Source organism: Halyomorpha halys, unplaced genomic scaffold, assembly GCF_000696795.3.
Source record: "Halyomorpha halys isolate HHAL.00 unplaced genomic scaffold, Hhal_1.1 Scaffold1243.1, whole genome shotgun sequence".
NCBI lineage: Eukaryota > Metazoa > Arthropoda > Insecta > Hemiptera > Pentatomidae > Halyomorpha > Halyomorpha halys.
The window spans coordinates 153,505-168,510 of record NW_027114799.1 but is presented as its reverse complement, the minus strand read 5'-3'; the positions used below and the strand labels follow the sequence as shown (position 1 = coordinate 168,510).

The 15,006-nt window shown below is 32.2% G+C and overlaps 1 protein-coding gene across 2 annotated transcripts in view; it reads right to left on the bottom strand.

Moving 5' to 3' along the window:
- Positions 1-15,006, bottom strand: part of LOC106688960 (carboxypeptidase B) — a 71,045-nt gene that overhangs the window by 2,777 nt on the left and 53,262 nt on the right. For both annotated transcript variants that reach the window (XM_067051903.1, XM_014433680.3), the window contains 4 exons: positions 13,106-13,172; positions 5,207-5,354; positions 3,279-3,436; positions 326-416 (listed from right to left, as the gene is read on the bottom strand). In XM_067051903.1, coding sequence (XP_066908004.1) covers positions 326-416; positions 3,279-3,436; positions 5,207-5,354; positions 13,106-13,172 — 464 coding nt within the window. The remainder of the gene's footprint in view (positions 1-325; positions 417-3,278; positions 3,437-5,206; positions 5,355-13,105; positions 13,173-15,006) is intronic.

Sequence of the window (15,006 nt, the reverse complement as noted above, 5' to 3'; positions counted from 1 at the left end):
ATTGCGTTATATTTCATTTAAAACAATAAATTGTAATTTTCTTTATTATTAAAACAACATAATCTGGTTATTATGATGTAATAAATTTCTATTACATAATAATTTAGTCCTTATTTTAATATATGCCATTGACAAAAATAAAACACCAAAATATAAAGCAGGATAGCTTATATAGTCATATTACTTTTCCTATGGCCTGGGTTCAGCTGTGAAATTTGAACTATAGAACATGTTATTTTTTAGTGCTATTAATTTATTTCCTGTATTTACTAACTTGATACTTGATTTTTTTGTTAACCTCTACTTTGTAAACATAATTACTTACCGCCAAAGAAGAGATCAAAGTTCCTATTAAGATCAACACCGGGGCACAAGGGGTCGCTAGTGTTAGCTCGATTTTTTCTCCACATTCTGTCCTGTTTTACAGATAAATAAAAATTAAACTATCAAATGTTTTACTAATGTTTTAATTTAAATTTTAAAATAAAACCATTTAGAGAGCCCACCTTCTGATTCCAAATTATCATCTTACATTTAACGAGTGTTCTCAGTTGAGAACTGTTTTATTTTAAGTTTGTGGTGAGAAGCAGGAAAAATTGTTAGATCATACTACAACCAGTCCTGGCAATCACACACCTTTTACGTCATTAGCTTGAACCTTATAAATGGAGTTGTGTCGGTCTGTAAACAGAAACTGGTGTGAATAATGCCAATGCAACCGATGTTACGCATTGGAGCGCAGTTAATTCACTATGGCGGGGAGGCGCAGTGCTTAAACAAATATAGTGGAAAACACTTCAACTAAATGAAAAAAAAATTTTTTTTTATATTTATTTATTTACGGTGAACATGTTAATCAGGGTTGAGTTTTTCACGCTTTAACTTCAAAAGAGAGATTTAAATAAAACCGGGCTATATTTATTTCTGTAATCACTCACTATCTGACGTATTTGTCTCTGTATCTCAAAAACGATAATGCCTATATCTGTATAATAATAGCAGGCTCTAGGTCTCTGTAGCCACTCACTCACTGACTTATTGATCATTGCATCTCAAAACAATACTAATATCATCTAAATCTAACGCATATAAGCAAAAGTACTACGAATAGATCCATGTTTATTTTAAACAAGTTTCGGTAAATCCATTTCATATATGTTTCTTATTAACCCACTGTACACGAGCAAGACTGCCTGCCACTTTGACCACCAGCCATTTCTCTGCTGTGCTGATGCTCTCCAGTTTCGGTTAGCCAAAATGGACCATCTACCACACCGTCAGCTAGCATAGCCTAGGTCCCCGGCTATTCTCTCCTCATGTTACACCCTCCGTAGGCAACTTACCTGTATAACGAAATAATCTTCATTAAGACAAGAACAGACGTTGTTCGCATCATTGTAAAAGGCCATCTGCTTGTTATTAGTTCACTGTCTCCAGGTTCCATAACTTCAAAACGCCCAATGGATTCTACGGAGGATTCGACGTTCATACCTAGCGAGAACCCGTTTCTGATTTCTAAGAAGTGTCTGGTATTCCGATCCGTTGAGTAGAATGGGTCTGATAAGAATTTAATACAGCTCCTTTGTAGCCCTAGATACCACTTTCCTCTTAAGATGCCTCTAGAGTCCATGGTAGCATCTACTTGCAATCATTAAGAGTATTCATGATATTTAGTTTAATTAAAATGTAAAAGTGTGTTAAAAGAAAGAAGTTGTGTTAAGTTAAGAACTATTTATTTCTTTTAGCATGTTAAAACGACATAACATTTAACTTAGTGGATAGTCTGTTGATAGGTCTGCTAAATGCAGAATGACGTCACGCAACTGATCAGCTGAGCTCCTCACCATTTTGTCTGTTGTCATTTTGATGGGTTAGTTGCTTATAGTTCGTATTTGGTTTTGATGTTTTTTAATTCTAACAATGTGGTGGATAACAAAAACAATAAAGGAATGAAACAAAAAGACCAGGAGAGGAAACAAGGAACAAGTGAGGTGAAGGTAAGATAATGTGAGGAAGCTGTTGGAGATTTTGTTAGTTCATAAATATTACAAGGCTACAAAACAAGTTGCTCAGAAAATCCACTAGGAGCTCCACTACATTTAAAATATAACATGGACTTTAAATTAAGCTAATCGCAATCCTATACTTATAACATTTAGCATTATAAAACCTTTTACAATTAACACATTAACGTATTTAAATTGTCCTACGATGGATTTCAGGATTAATATAATTCCTGGAGTTCACCCGAGTTTCGAGATGGATAAATTCTTTTACATTCTCAAAGGTCTACTAACAAATATAAATCTGTCCGTCAGAATGACCTCTACTAATTGGGTTCACATGCATGTACTCCGTCTTTCGTTTATGTCTAGTCCCATTCCTGCAGTTTTCCTTTGTAGGGCGAGAAAGGTGTATTTCGTCACTCAAAAAGCCCTGCTAATCACATCGATGTAGTTTGCAAAGGTTAGGATCGCAGATCATATTGTCCCAGCTACCTGGATTTTGGATCTCCGCTCTGCACACTCTGGATTGGAGATTATAAAAAAGGTATGCCAGATAGTCTTTTTATAGAGTTCCTAGTGTGTGCAAAATCTCTCGAATGTATTTCTTTGCACCTAAACAGGATCTCTTTCATTGTCATGCAGATCGGCTATCATGGACTGCCTCAAAATCTACAAATATTTGGTACGTTTCGATCCCAAACTCCCTCGCTCTCTCTAGTAAGATTCTAGGAGAGAACATTTGATTGGTGAATTCAGTTTAGTAGCAGCTTATTTCCATTTGAGCACATGGTAAAGGTTTCTGGAATATTATCCTTGAGAAGATTTTGTAGGCGATCGAAAGCAAAGAAACTCGCCGGTCGTTGGATGATTCTAAGACATTTTGTTTTTTGAATATAGGACATATGACTTTTTCATATCTCTCACTTCGCTATGCTTCCCTCTACCCGATCTCTATCTCTGTATAAAATCCGTCTTCGTGGGTCTGTAACCAGTAGATGACTTTTAGATCTCTTTATCTAAAAATCCAATGCCTACTGAGCTGAAATTTTCAATTGAGAACAACATAGTGATGTCACCTACACATTAACGTATTTGCGTGTCCTAAGAGTTATTGTCTATTAAAAGTTTACTACTATGAGCATTGCGTTGCAACCCTAAAAATTTAAAAATACAAGAATCTAACATTCCATGTAAGATGTAAAATAACGAAAGATAATTCTCGTTTGATTTTTTAAAAAGTTAATTTCATATAATATTGCTGAATCAACTAACCACAGTCATAGAATAAACATATCCATCAGGGTTGAGGAGAGGTATAATGGTCCAATCAATGGAGTCAGCTAGAACTCTGTTTTCGTCATAATTCTCCACCAGCTCCCGCAGTATATGCAAAGCCACCGCAGGGGCTATCCATTCTCGCGCGTGTATACCTGAAAACAGTTTAGATATATTGAAAATAATTAAATGAAGTATATTCTTTTTGTGACATATGAAAATATGTTTCAAATAGAAAAAAACAAACACACATAAAGCAGCTTAAATTAAATGTGCTGTTTTTATTTTTTTTTTATTAATTTTATTAACCCAAGCTGTGATTAATATTTGGAATGGGTAAGGTTGTGTAAGGAAGTACTATATGTACTCAGTACTACTCAGATATTATAAAAAATGTAATGTTGGTAGTAAAAAGAATTGATACAGGTAAAATGGACCTGATACAGATACCCGCATTGGAATAGGTAATCTTGGCCTTTTCCTAATGAAAAGTAGATACAAATCTACTTTACCCGTCTGAGTTAATACTTCTAGTATCAACTACAGCCTATGTTGACACAAGTGATGCTGACTTAGGGCGTATTATGGTAGGGGCTTGTATATACTACACCCGTCCGTGTTAAAACTTAGTTTTAACTGCAGCCTATAAAAGTATAAATATAGACAAATTTACATTGTCAACAGAAAGGCAGAAATATAGGTCAAGTGAAAGTAAAAAAGTAATCATTTAATTATTAAGTTGTCACGACAACATTTAACAGACTAGCGAAACGGAAATTTGAGCATGAGCTCGCTCAGTCAAAATCATATTAGAACAGATCATTTATTTATGTCTTCTTCGTTATTTTCCATCCCCTTTTACGACATTCTATTTTAAATATTATATTTTCTAAAACCTTAGATTTGCCAACGGTGTATAATAAGTCTATATTAAAAATCTTATTTCCGGAAATATTTTCATGAAAAAAAATATTTGTCCACTTGTCTCCTTAAGTTAATTATGAAATCCTTTCAAAGTTCATGTTCATCCATTTTTGATTACCAGTAAAATTGTAAGATGATTTTTTTTTTTCAAATAAACAAAATTAAAGGTTCTTTAGGGACAGATTTGTTTTTTAATTCGCATTTAAACCCTTTCAGACTATTGTTACATTGATTTCTAATTTTATATTGATATTTTGAGTTTAATCATGGATCTGTTAGTTCCCACTCAAAAATAATAAACTGAAAAATTGTGTATTTTTGTTTACATTTACATTAGTAACAGGGCTGTATTATATCAATTTAGAATAAAGAATAGAATCAACTTTTAAGCTTATTTTTGGTGTTTTTATTTATTCATTCATTTTTGATGACTCACTCATGCTGTAAAAGGTCAGTAAATAAAACCTAAATTAGCAACATCTGGATGAATATTAAAGGTAAAGGGGATAAAAACAATACCTATTTAGCTTCAATTATTATTATTATGCTAATTCAAAGTGTTTGTTATAAAGGCCACTGCCAGTTCTTTAAGAAACCTTTCCGTAAATGTATTATGAAAATTATTACATTAAAATACAAAACCATTGGATTTTTCCTCTTCTTCTTATTTTTATCTTTGTTGACTGGAATAAAAATAAAAGTAACCCCTCCTCAAGGTCATTAATGAAAAATGTGTCTAACGGTAATTTTTAAATTATCTAAAAAATTTTCATACAACTTATACCCAAATTATAAATATCAAAAACCTATGTAACATGCTTATAATCCTGTGCGAGTAATTTGTTAAATGAATAAAAATATTATCATACTACTAATTTTAATTAAGATAAGTTGTACATCTTTTTAAATCATTTTCCTAAATAATCTCCTCCGTACTATTTTATTCCTCATTTAGATTCACCTTTTGCTAGTTATGAATATCGCTAATGAAACTTCCATACCTGCGTCTATTATGATGCCAGGTTTAGCTGTTAAAGTCTTGTTTATGTTGACCGCCCTGATGGGTCGACCTTCCACGCTGTGACCGATGGTGATCACCTTAACACGGTCAGGATAGGTCCTCCCCAAGTAATCAACGTATTCTCCGATCTGAAAATAATTACTTATTAATATAATTATTATAGCTATGTATACATATTATAAATACAGTTATTAATTTTTTAATTTAATTTTTAATTCATTTATTATTAATTTATTTTTAGAATTAATCAAGTGTGACAACTCGTTGCAAAGTTGTACAATTAAGAAGATTAAAAGAAAAACTTCAACGTTCTTTAGGAACGGCATTAATATAAAAAAAAATTGATATCACATTCCACGAATTTAACTGCCCTAAAATACGTTATTTCAGTTTTAAACAACTCTTCTTTTTGGAACTATTCAATTACACACAAACTAAGGCTATTTTGCGAGACTTGGTTATTTGGACTCGTGAAAATTTAAAAAGAGTATTTTCGTCGAAAACTTGGATTTGAATTTTTTTACAATTGCGAAACTTTACCTATATTTTATATATCTACTATATATTTAATGTTTTAGGTTAGTTAAAGTAACAGCCAAAAGATATCTTTTAATGAAAAAATATATGTGCTTTAAGTAGGTATAACATAGCTAATAATAATGAAAAATAGAAAATAAACATGTAGATTGTTACTAAGTGCTAGTATTTTTTTATTCAACGCTCAAACTTTTAGAATGCGAAAGTTAACATATAATTCTTATTGCTCAAATTTTTTTATAATTAAAATAATATATAATATAAAATAAAAAAATTAAAAACATAGAATTCATAAACTTGTGCCTTATTACTATAATATACCTATTATATTAGGTATATAGCCTTGAGTAGGCCTAAAGGACTAATTTGCTATTTTTGTGAGGTATTGGACAATTTAGAGAGGAACGACTTATATTCCATTTAAGTGATTTTCATTCCTAAACTTTTAAGTTAAAAATATTCGTGTCTGGGTGACTTTCGTACTTCCTCTATGTTAATTAGAATTATTATTAAAGTATTTGTTTTGGTTCGAATTCCAAAAAGGTTTGATAAGTTTGTTAATCCATCAGTGGAACATTAAACCAATGAAGGAACTATAATAAATTAGTACTTATTAAACTTATTTTTTATGTCTATTTTAAACTATTTGAATTTGTAATAACACCAACATGTCCTCCTATAAATATTCAATAAATATCAGTTCTTACCATCTAAAAAAAAACTTCCATATAGTACTCTTCAAAGTCGAACAAATTATGAGTATATTTTGTATACTTATTAAGTTTTTTATGAGTTTGTTTTATGTAGAATGGACTCGATTCATTTCTATAACTTAAAATAGAGAAAAGAAATATTTTGAAACATTATCATATTGCATGTTTATTTTCAGAATCTGATTTTGAGAAATAATCTAAACTTACTATTTAGGAAAAGAGATTTGTTAGTAAATATGGGAGGCAAAAGAATAAGGATTTGCTTAAAATGTAATTTCTGCTTGCCTAGTATATATCTTGATACAAGATATTGCTGTGAAAATAATGAGCACAAAAATGTACTATTCTATTATGAACAAATTAATATATAGATAAATGTCGATGCAGAAATTCTACAAAAAAAACAAACTAATATAGTGATGAATAACTAAGAATAACTTAGTTATATTTCTATATATACTAATGAATTAAGATAACAAAAAGTCTATAAGTTTATAAAATATGTTTTTCGTTTATGTTAAATTTTAGATGAAGCATCTTGAGAACGGAAAAGTCCAAAAGCATTTTTTCACCAGATTTTTTTTTTTTAATGTTTTTATCTTATAAAATAAATCTGGTGAAAACCACAATTTCTGTCTGGATCTCTAGGATAAGAAATTCGATATCTGCCTATATGAGAATTTAACTTCCCTGTTCAGATCCGTCAATGTAAAAAAGTCTAAATTTGTATTAATTAGACATTCATTAAACTTGGCTAAGATATATTAATTCACATTTCGTAATGACTGTTCTATGCCGGTTACATTTTTAACTAAGGATGAATTAATCAACTATGGAAATATTGGATAATTATTAACTGGCCGTATGATGTTAATTGTATGGGGATGGTTCAACTTTGCAGTGTAGTAAATGAAAACAAAGTAAAGTATTAAGACTAACCATATACATAGAAAGTTAAATATGAAATAGAAGAAAGCTAAATAATAAATACATTTTTCTTGAAGAAGTTTGTCGGGGGGTGCGGTCAGCAAGGAACAACATAAATAAACAAAACCATATTTATTTATTTTATGCCGACGTTTCGACCTGAGTTTCAGGTCTTCATCAGGGGTTGTGTCGTAGAGGAGGGAAAGATTAGTACTCATTTTATGCCGACGTTTCGACCTGAGTTTCAGGTCTTCATCAGGGGTTGTGTCGTAGAGGAGGGAAAGATTAGTACTTAGTGATCAGTCGGCATAAAATAAATAAATATGGTTTTGTTTATTTATGTTGTTCCTTGCTGACCGCACCCCCCGACAAACTTCTTCAAGCATTAATCTACGGTCAACTATCTACATCTCATTAATAAATAAATTTATTTATTCTGGGACGCATTCCTTTAGAATAACAATACAGAAATATTTTATGGACATAAGAGCCTTAGAAGGGGTAAAATAAAAGATTAATGATTAAATAGTAAAAAGTAATTTTTAGACCTTTAAATAGAAAGAGCGTAACTATGTGATATAACTAACTTAATAAAAATAATAATTACAATATTGATAGAGTGATAGTAATTATAAGTATAAAAATCGAAGAGTTAGTTCAACAGTTTTTTTGTGGAAATGAAGTGCAGATTTTAATGTTGTTGGAACTGAATAGTAAGCAAATGATGGAATAAGCAGATTAGAAGGGGGAAAGGGTACTGCAGTGACGGATGGAAATAGGAATGGAATTACATAAAGAAGATTTGCTTAGGAAGGATATATCAAAACCTGGAGTTAAGCGTGCCGTTGTATATCAGTCTGAAGACGGGCATTGGGGGAATGAACTGAGGATTTGAATTTTAGGGGTCTGAGATGTGTGATGTACGGCGGGATTGAATAACTTGGTAAAGGAAGGATGCAAGGAAATACTTACGACTGTATGAAGGGTAAAACCATTTTAACTCCTCATGAAAACGGGAGATAGAGGCGTTCCTGGGGATCCCAAAGATGAATCGTTCTAGAATATTTATTAATTGTTTAGAACGAATTCGGTTGAGTAGCCAGTTTAGAAGCCCAGGCTAGAAATTTTCTAGGCTGAAGTTTTGTTCAAGATCATTCGTAGAAGTAGAATTGGTAGCAGAGGATAAATGGTAGTCATTAAAATCACGGAGTTCACTGCGAATGAACTGATGTTATTGGATTTGGAAAGATATAATTTTCGAAGTACATTTCTTTTGGCTTTGGGATCGGGAGAATGGAAAAGGAGTGATGGATGTGATGGAATTTATTACGTCGAACTGCAGATTGGGTTTCTTTCTGAAGTGGTTTGATTGAAGCTGCATGATAGAATATAAATATAAAAGAATGGAATAATTATTAATAACAAGTACATTGAATGAATGATTGAAAATGTACCACTAGAGTAATAATTAATGACCTAATAATAAATAGAAGCAGTAAAAAATATGGTAAAATTAAAAAGAAGAAATAAAGTGTAAGTATAAGTATAACACCAAGGGGATAAATAAATTTAGATGAATATATAAATAAAGAAATAATGTAAGGAGATACTACCCTGAATTCTGTCAGATAGAAAATGGAGTGGAAACGGAAAAAGATATTCGAAGGAGATGGTCAGGGCTGCGGTCAAGATTTCAACTATTTATTTATTGCCGACGTTTCGATCCACAACGAAGTTCTTCATGAGGGTTGTGGTGTTGGGTGCAGACGTACATATAGAACAAAGGAACTTGGATTTGACCTATATTGAAAAGGCATGGTGGGTGAGGTGAGTTATGTCTAAAGTGTAATGATTATTTTTGTTTAGAAAGAACAATCAGAAAATATATTTATATATCAGATTATAATAAAGTAATATTTAAGTGAAAACGAGAATAAAAGAGGGATGAAAACTTATAAAATATTATTTTTATTGTAAATATTTATATTCTTATACTCATACCATATTTTAAAATATTTCTATCTTGTTTTCATTTAGCTCTGCGAACGTTGTTTATTAATGAATAGTTTTTTTGTGTTATTTTAAAAATCTTTTTTTGACCACCACTTGGACTATCTTCACAATGTCCCTTCCTTTTCCGACTCTGAGCTCTAGCTCATTTATTACAAAAAGCAACACAGATAGAAAATGTAACACCAGAGTTGATGGTATATAGGTCACTGTGATTAGTATCATCAGACAATACTAATTGTAACATACAAAGTTGTAAGAAAAAGAAAAGGGTGAATAGTAGGCAAAAAGTCGAATCAACTAGATCGTTACTACGTAGTAGTCTGTTTAAATTACAATTATGGATGAAATGATGACCTATATCCTTTTAACATTACTATCCTTAGGTTTTTATTTTTTTCTACTAATATTCCTATTCAGAATAAGATAGAGTTTATTTATTTATTTTATTTTTCTATAGTTTAAATACTAGTTAAAAATTTATATTTCTTTTCAATTCAGGTTCTGTGACTTCACAAAGTTGTCTTGTTATTTACGCCTACGGTACTGATAATGGCTAAATTACCCCCTCAGATAACAAAAATATGTTTTCTGCATTGGAACAAAGGATTATTAGTTGGACAGTGGGAGGAAGCATTGCCTTATCCAGATAATTATAGGACTAGTCACCTACTGTACTGATTGCCTGCTATCTATGATTTACTCTCGTCACTATCTAAAGTTTTTATCTCGTTTTTAATGGTTGCTTCTATTAACATATCTGGTTCTTCTTTCTTTTATTATAAGCCAGGTTATATGGTGCGTTATTATTGATGTATAATATTTTAAGGTCAAACGTGAAAAAATAGTGTTTAAATACGAAAATATGTGTTTAAAATATTAGACATCAGAGATATCCAACATCATCCAGAATTTACCAACCCGCAAAGCTCCTGGTTATGACCTAATTACATCCCATGTTCTAAAACAGCTTCCTCGAAAATTTGTTATATTCCTCACCTACACCTACCATGCTGTCCTCAGATCCACATATTTTCCTGACCCATGGAAATTATCCATAATCAAAAAGATTCCCAAACCTCGAAAGCCACCAGAACACACATCCTCTTACCGTCCTATCTCTCTGTTACCTACCATGGGAAAAATGCTTGAGAAACTTATCTTAAAACGCCTGTACCCCATCCTAGATTTCAACCACATAATCCCAGATCACCAGTTTGGATTCCGAACATCCTACTCCACTATCCAGCAATGCCATCGTGTGATTGATGTAGTATCGTCTTCATTGGAGCGCGGAATGTACTGCTCGGGAGTCTTTCTTGATGTAGAACAGGCTTTTGATCGAGTCTGGCACCCAGGACTGCTATACAAGATCCGTAAATTCCTACTCCCTACATATTATCTCATTATCATGATAGATTATTCCAAGTAAATCACAACAGCGCTTATTCATCCCTGTTTCTTCAGTCTGCTGGTGTACCTCACGGTAGTATCCTTGGTCCTATCCTTTATACAGTTTTTATAGCTGACATCCCAATCCATCCTAACACTATTCTCACTACGTATGCCTATGACACATACCTATCATCAGTGAATAATGATCCTTCCATTGTATCCCAATCCCTCCAATCCCACATCACCACCTTGAAGAATGGTGCCAAAACTGGAGGATTAAAATAAATTCCAATAAATCCCACCAAATCACATATACCCTTCGTCGTAAACCTTCGTCTTGCCTCACAGTATCTTTTAATAATACCCCACTTATTCCTGTCGAACAGATCCGTTACTTAGGACTAAATCTGGACAAACGACTGACATGGAATCCTCATACAAGACTGAAAAGACAGGAAACTGCTCGTCGATTCCGACTATTACAACATTTACTAGACAAACGGTCCAAACTTCCAATCCATTACAAAAGACTCATCTTCATGACTATTATAAATCTTATCTGGACATACAGAATTGAGCTATGGAGCTCCACTAAACCATCTAAGTCCTCTCGAATCCAATCCTTACAGTCCAAAATCCTTCGTAAAATCCTTAATGCTCCTTACTTTGTCACAAACCAAATCATCCATCAGGACCTTAATGTCCCCTATGTTGCCGATTTGGCCACAACCAGATACCAATCCTTGCATAATAAACTTCCCAACCACCCAAACCAACTCGTTTCTAACCTGGCTTCTCCTTCACTACCTAATAATCCTCCTAGGCGTCTGAAAAGAAGACGGCCTCGAGATCTTCTCCTTTAGAAATGTTTTTGGAGTTCTATCAATGGGTAGATTCTCCACATGTTTGTATCATGTCATAATATAACTTACAGAAAATTTACTTGATGTGTATATATGTATACAGTTGTAAATAACAATAAATAAATTATTAAAAAAAAAAAAAAAAATACGACTGTTTGGCTTTGGAATAGGTAAAATTAAATAATTATGCAATTACATTAAATTGGTTATTTAACAGGTTGTGGGCACCAATGTATTTGTACTAATATAAGTTTTAATAAAAAAGATAATCATTGACAAATTAGCCTTTAGTGACAATAGGTTTGTTACCTTAACAGATATTGATGTTTGTCACGCTAAACATAATATTGCTACTGTACTGCCATGGCAATATTATCGTACCTCCATATATTTTTATACATTAGCAGTTGTTGTGACAGTAGTCGTAGCTGAGTTGTCGTAAAATGTACTGTCATTTATACCTTTTGAGACAGTACTGCATGACAGTAGCTTCACTCCTCACAATATATTCTGTCATGTAGAAAGCTATCATATTATACCTATACAATAAGCCAGTACTGTCATGATGGTAACTATTACGCAGTTCAATAATTTTAATGGCCGCAACAGTTTCTGCCGTGGCTATAAAAGTACAAGAGCCCAGTGGAAAAAAAGCCAGTTATATCACCCCAATTTTTAATTACTTCGATGAAAACCATATAGAGTTACAAGTCAAAATTGATGAGTCTGCCATGTATAGTTTGGGGAATAAAACATGGCGGATGGTTAATTGAAAAAAAAAATCATATTTCATTGGGAGGTTCATATGTTTCAAACTAACTATCACACTAAAAAACCTAATATAATATAATTTAAAGTAGAGTAAATTTGCTTAAATATGAACTCTAGTAAAGTTATTCACGTTCAATAGTTACCGAAATACAGTTTTTTCAAAAGAAACATTTCATGAAACATTTACTAAATCAGTATGTACTAATCTGTGGTTTGTGAATTTATTGTTGTTGGAAATCTCAGAAGCCATGTGACGTACAGACAATCTAGTTTTATGTGCAATAAAGTAGTTCATTACGTTTATCTTCGTAGGTGCAGTAGTTTTTATGGTATTTACATTTGAATATGAATTTTGTAAAGGAATTTTTTTTCCGAACAACGAGAAACCAATTTATTTTAGCGTATATCGGTAATCATCCCGGTACAAAAACACTTAACCACCTAGTTGGCACTTACAATCACTTGTATTAAAGATGAAAACCTAAACCTTGATAAAACAATCAAAAAATTATCTAGCGAATGAGAGGATTCCGTTTTACCCTCTTAAATATAAATCCTTAAGCGAACCAGTAACCTTTGGAGCAACATATTTATTTATAATTTGTCTAATATTACGATATTGAAATATTCTTTTAAAAATTAATTTTATAAAATGTATATTACCTGCTTTTCAGTGTTGTAATTCGTGAAGGAAATCGGTTTGTGAGTTCTAAATTTGTGAAGGCCATCTCTGCAAAAATATAAAATAAATAAATAAAAGTAATCAAATGTATTAAATCATGCATTTTAATTTTTTTATATTATTTATTTATTGTTACATTTACAACTGTACATAAAATACAACTTAAATTAAGGTTGAAATAAAAAGTAAATTTGGAGTAAGATGATAATGGTATGATTCAGGCATGTAGAGAAACTACTCATTGGTAGCACTCTAAAAACATTTTTAAAATATAATGTCTCGAGGCCACGTTCTTTTCAGGCGCTTGGGAGGATTGTCTGGAATGAAAGAGGAAGCAAGATCAGAAACAATTGGGCTTGAGTGGTTAGGGAGTTTATAATGGAAGGATTGATATCTGGTTTGGGCTAGATCGCTTGCATAAGGAACATTAAGGTCTTTATGGATGATTTTATTTGTGACAAAGTAAGAAGTATTGAAGATTTGGTTACGAGAGGGACTCAAAGGTTTAGTGGTGCCCCAAAGCTCAACTCCGTATTTCCAGACAGGACTTATTATTGTCATGTAGATCAGTACTTTGTAATGAATTGGAAGTTTAGACTGTTTGTCCAACTACTGCAATAGTCGGAATCAACGTGCAGTTCCGGTCTTTACAGTCTTGTGTGAGGATTTCAAGTTATTCGTTTGTCCAGATGTAGTCCAAGGTAGTGGATCTGTTCTACAGGGGTAAGAGCAACATTATTAAAGGATACTGCTGGCCAGTCGGTAGGTTTAATGGGATTTATTTTTATCCTCCGATTTCGACACCATTCTTCGAGGGTTGTGATATAGGACTGGAGAGTTTTGGATGCAATCAAAGGGTTATTATTAACTGCGAGCACACATGTGTCATCGGCATACGTAGTGAAGATAGTGGAAGGATTGGTTGAGATAAAGCATGCACTTAAATAGAAAAATTATAATTTGTAAAACTTAAGTGTTATATCATTGTATAGTGAACTTTCTGAAAGTACATCGCTCTTCGTTAGTCAAAAGTTTACCAACCAATGTTTTAAGGAAGTAAAAACATCGTATTCTGTTCACAGTCATGTGTAATATATGATTTCCTGAAGTAGTGATGGCCCATGAAAGCAAGTTCTGCAACTATAATTTCATAAGCGTCGTCTAACATAATCGGTTTGATGTAATGATATTGTTTATGAGTCGTAAACAGGAGAAAATAGAAAAATGATTTTTTTTTTCCGTATGAAATTGATAACCTGGGTGATAAAATAACAAACATTCATGGGCGTAACACGATATAACATTCTTCCTGAATTGTCTTGTGACAGAAATTGTCGCTAACTTCTAATGATTTTGGTATTTTTTTACATCCCTCTTTAAAGTTTTTTTAAGAACAATTAATACTGTTCAAAAAATATTACAAATTAGGCATTATTATAAAACCTTTAGTTTTAATATTTATCGTTTTAATCATTTTATGATTTTCATATTCTGTTAAAATGATTCAATGAAGTTAAGCTTGTTTAGTTGTAGTTCTGAAAAATAAAAAGAAGTTGGTAAAATGTCCATTAATTCACTTACAAAAAAGAAAAAAACGTATAGTTTTGGTTTATTGATATCTCACGGTTTACTTAGTTTCTGCTACTTGGACTCTCTTGAGACTTGGCACTCAGACCTAGGTTTACTAAGCAACTAACCGCGTACTCATGGTGGTAACTCTGGTAGCCGCTAGGGGTTGGCAAAAGGACCAGCAGCTACACATTTATATATATATATATATATATAAGACGGCCTCGAGATCTTCTCCTTTAGAAATGTTTTTGGAGTTCTATCAATGGGTAGATTCTCCACATGTTTGTATCATGTCATAATATAACTTACA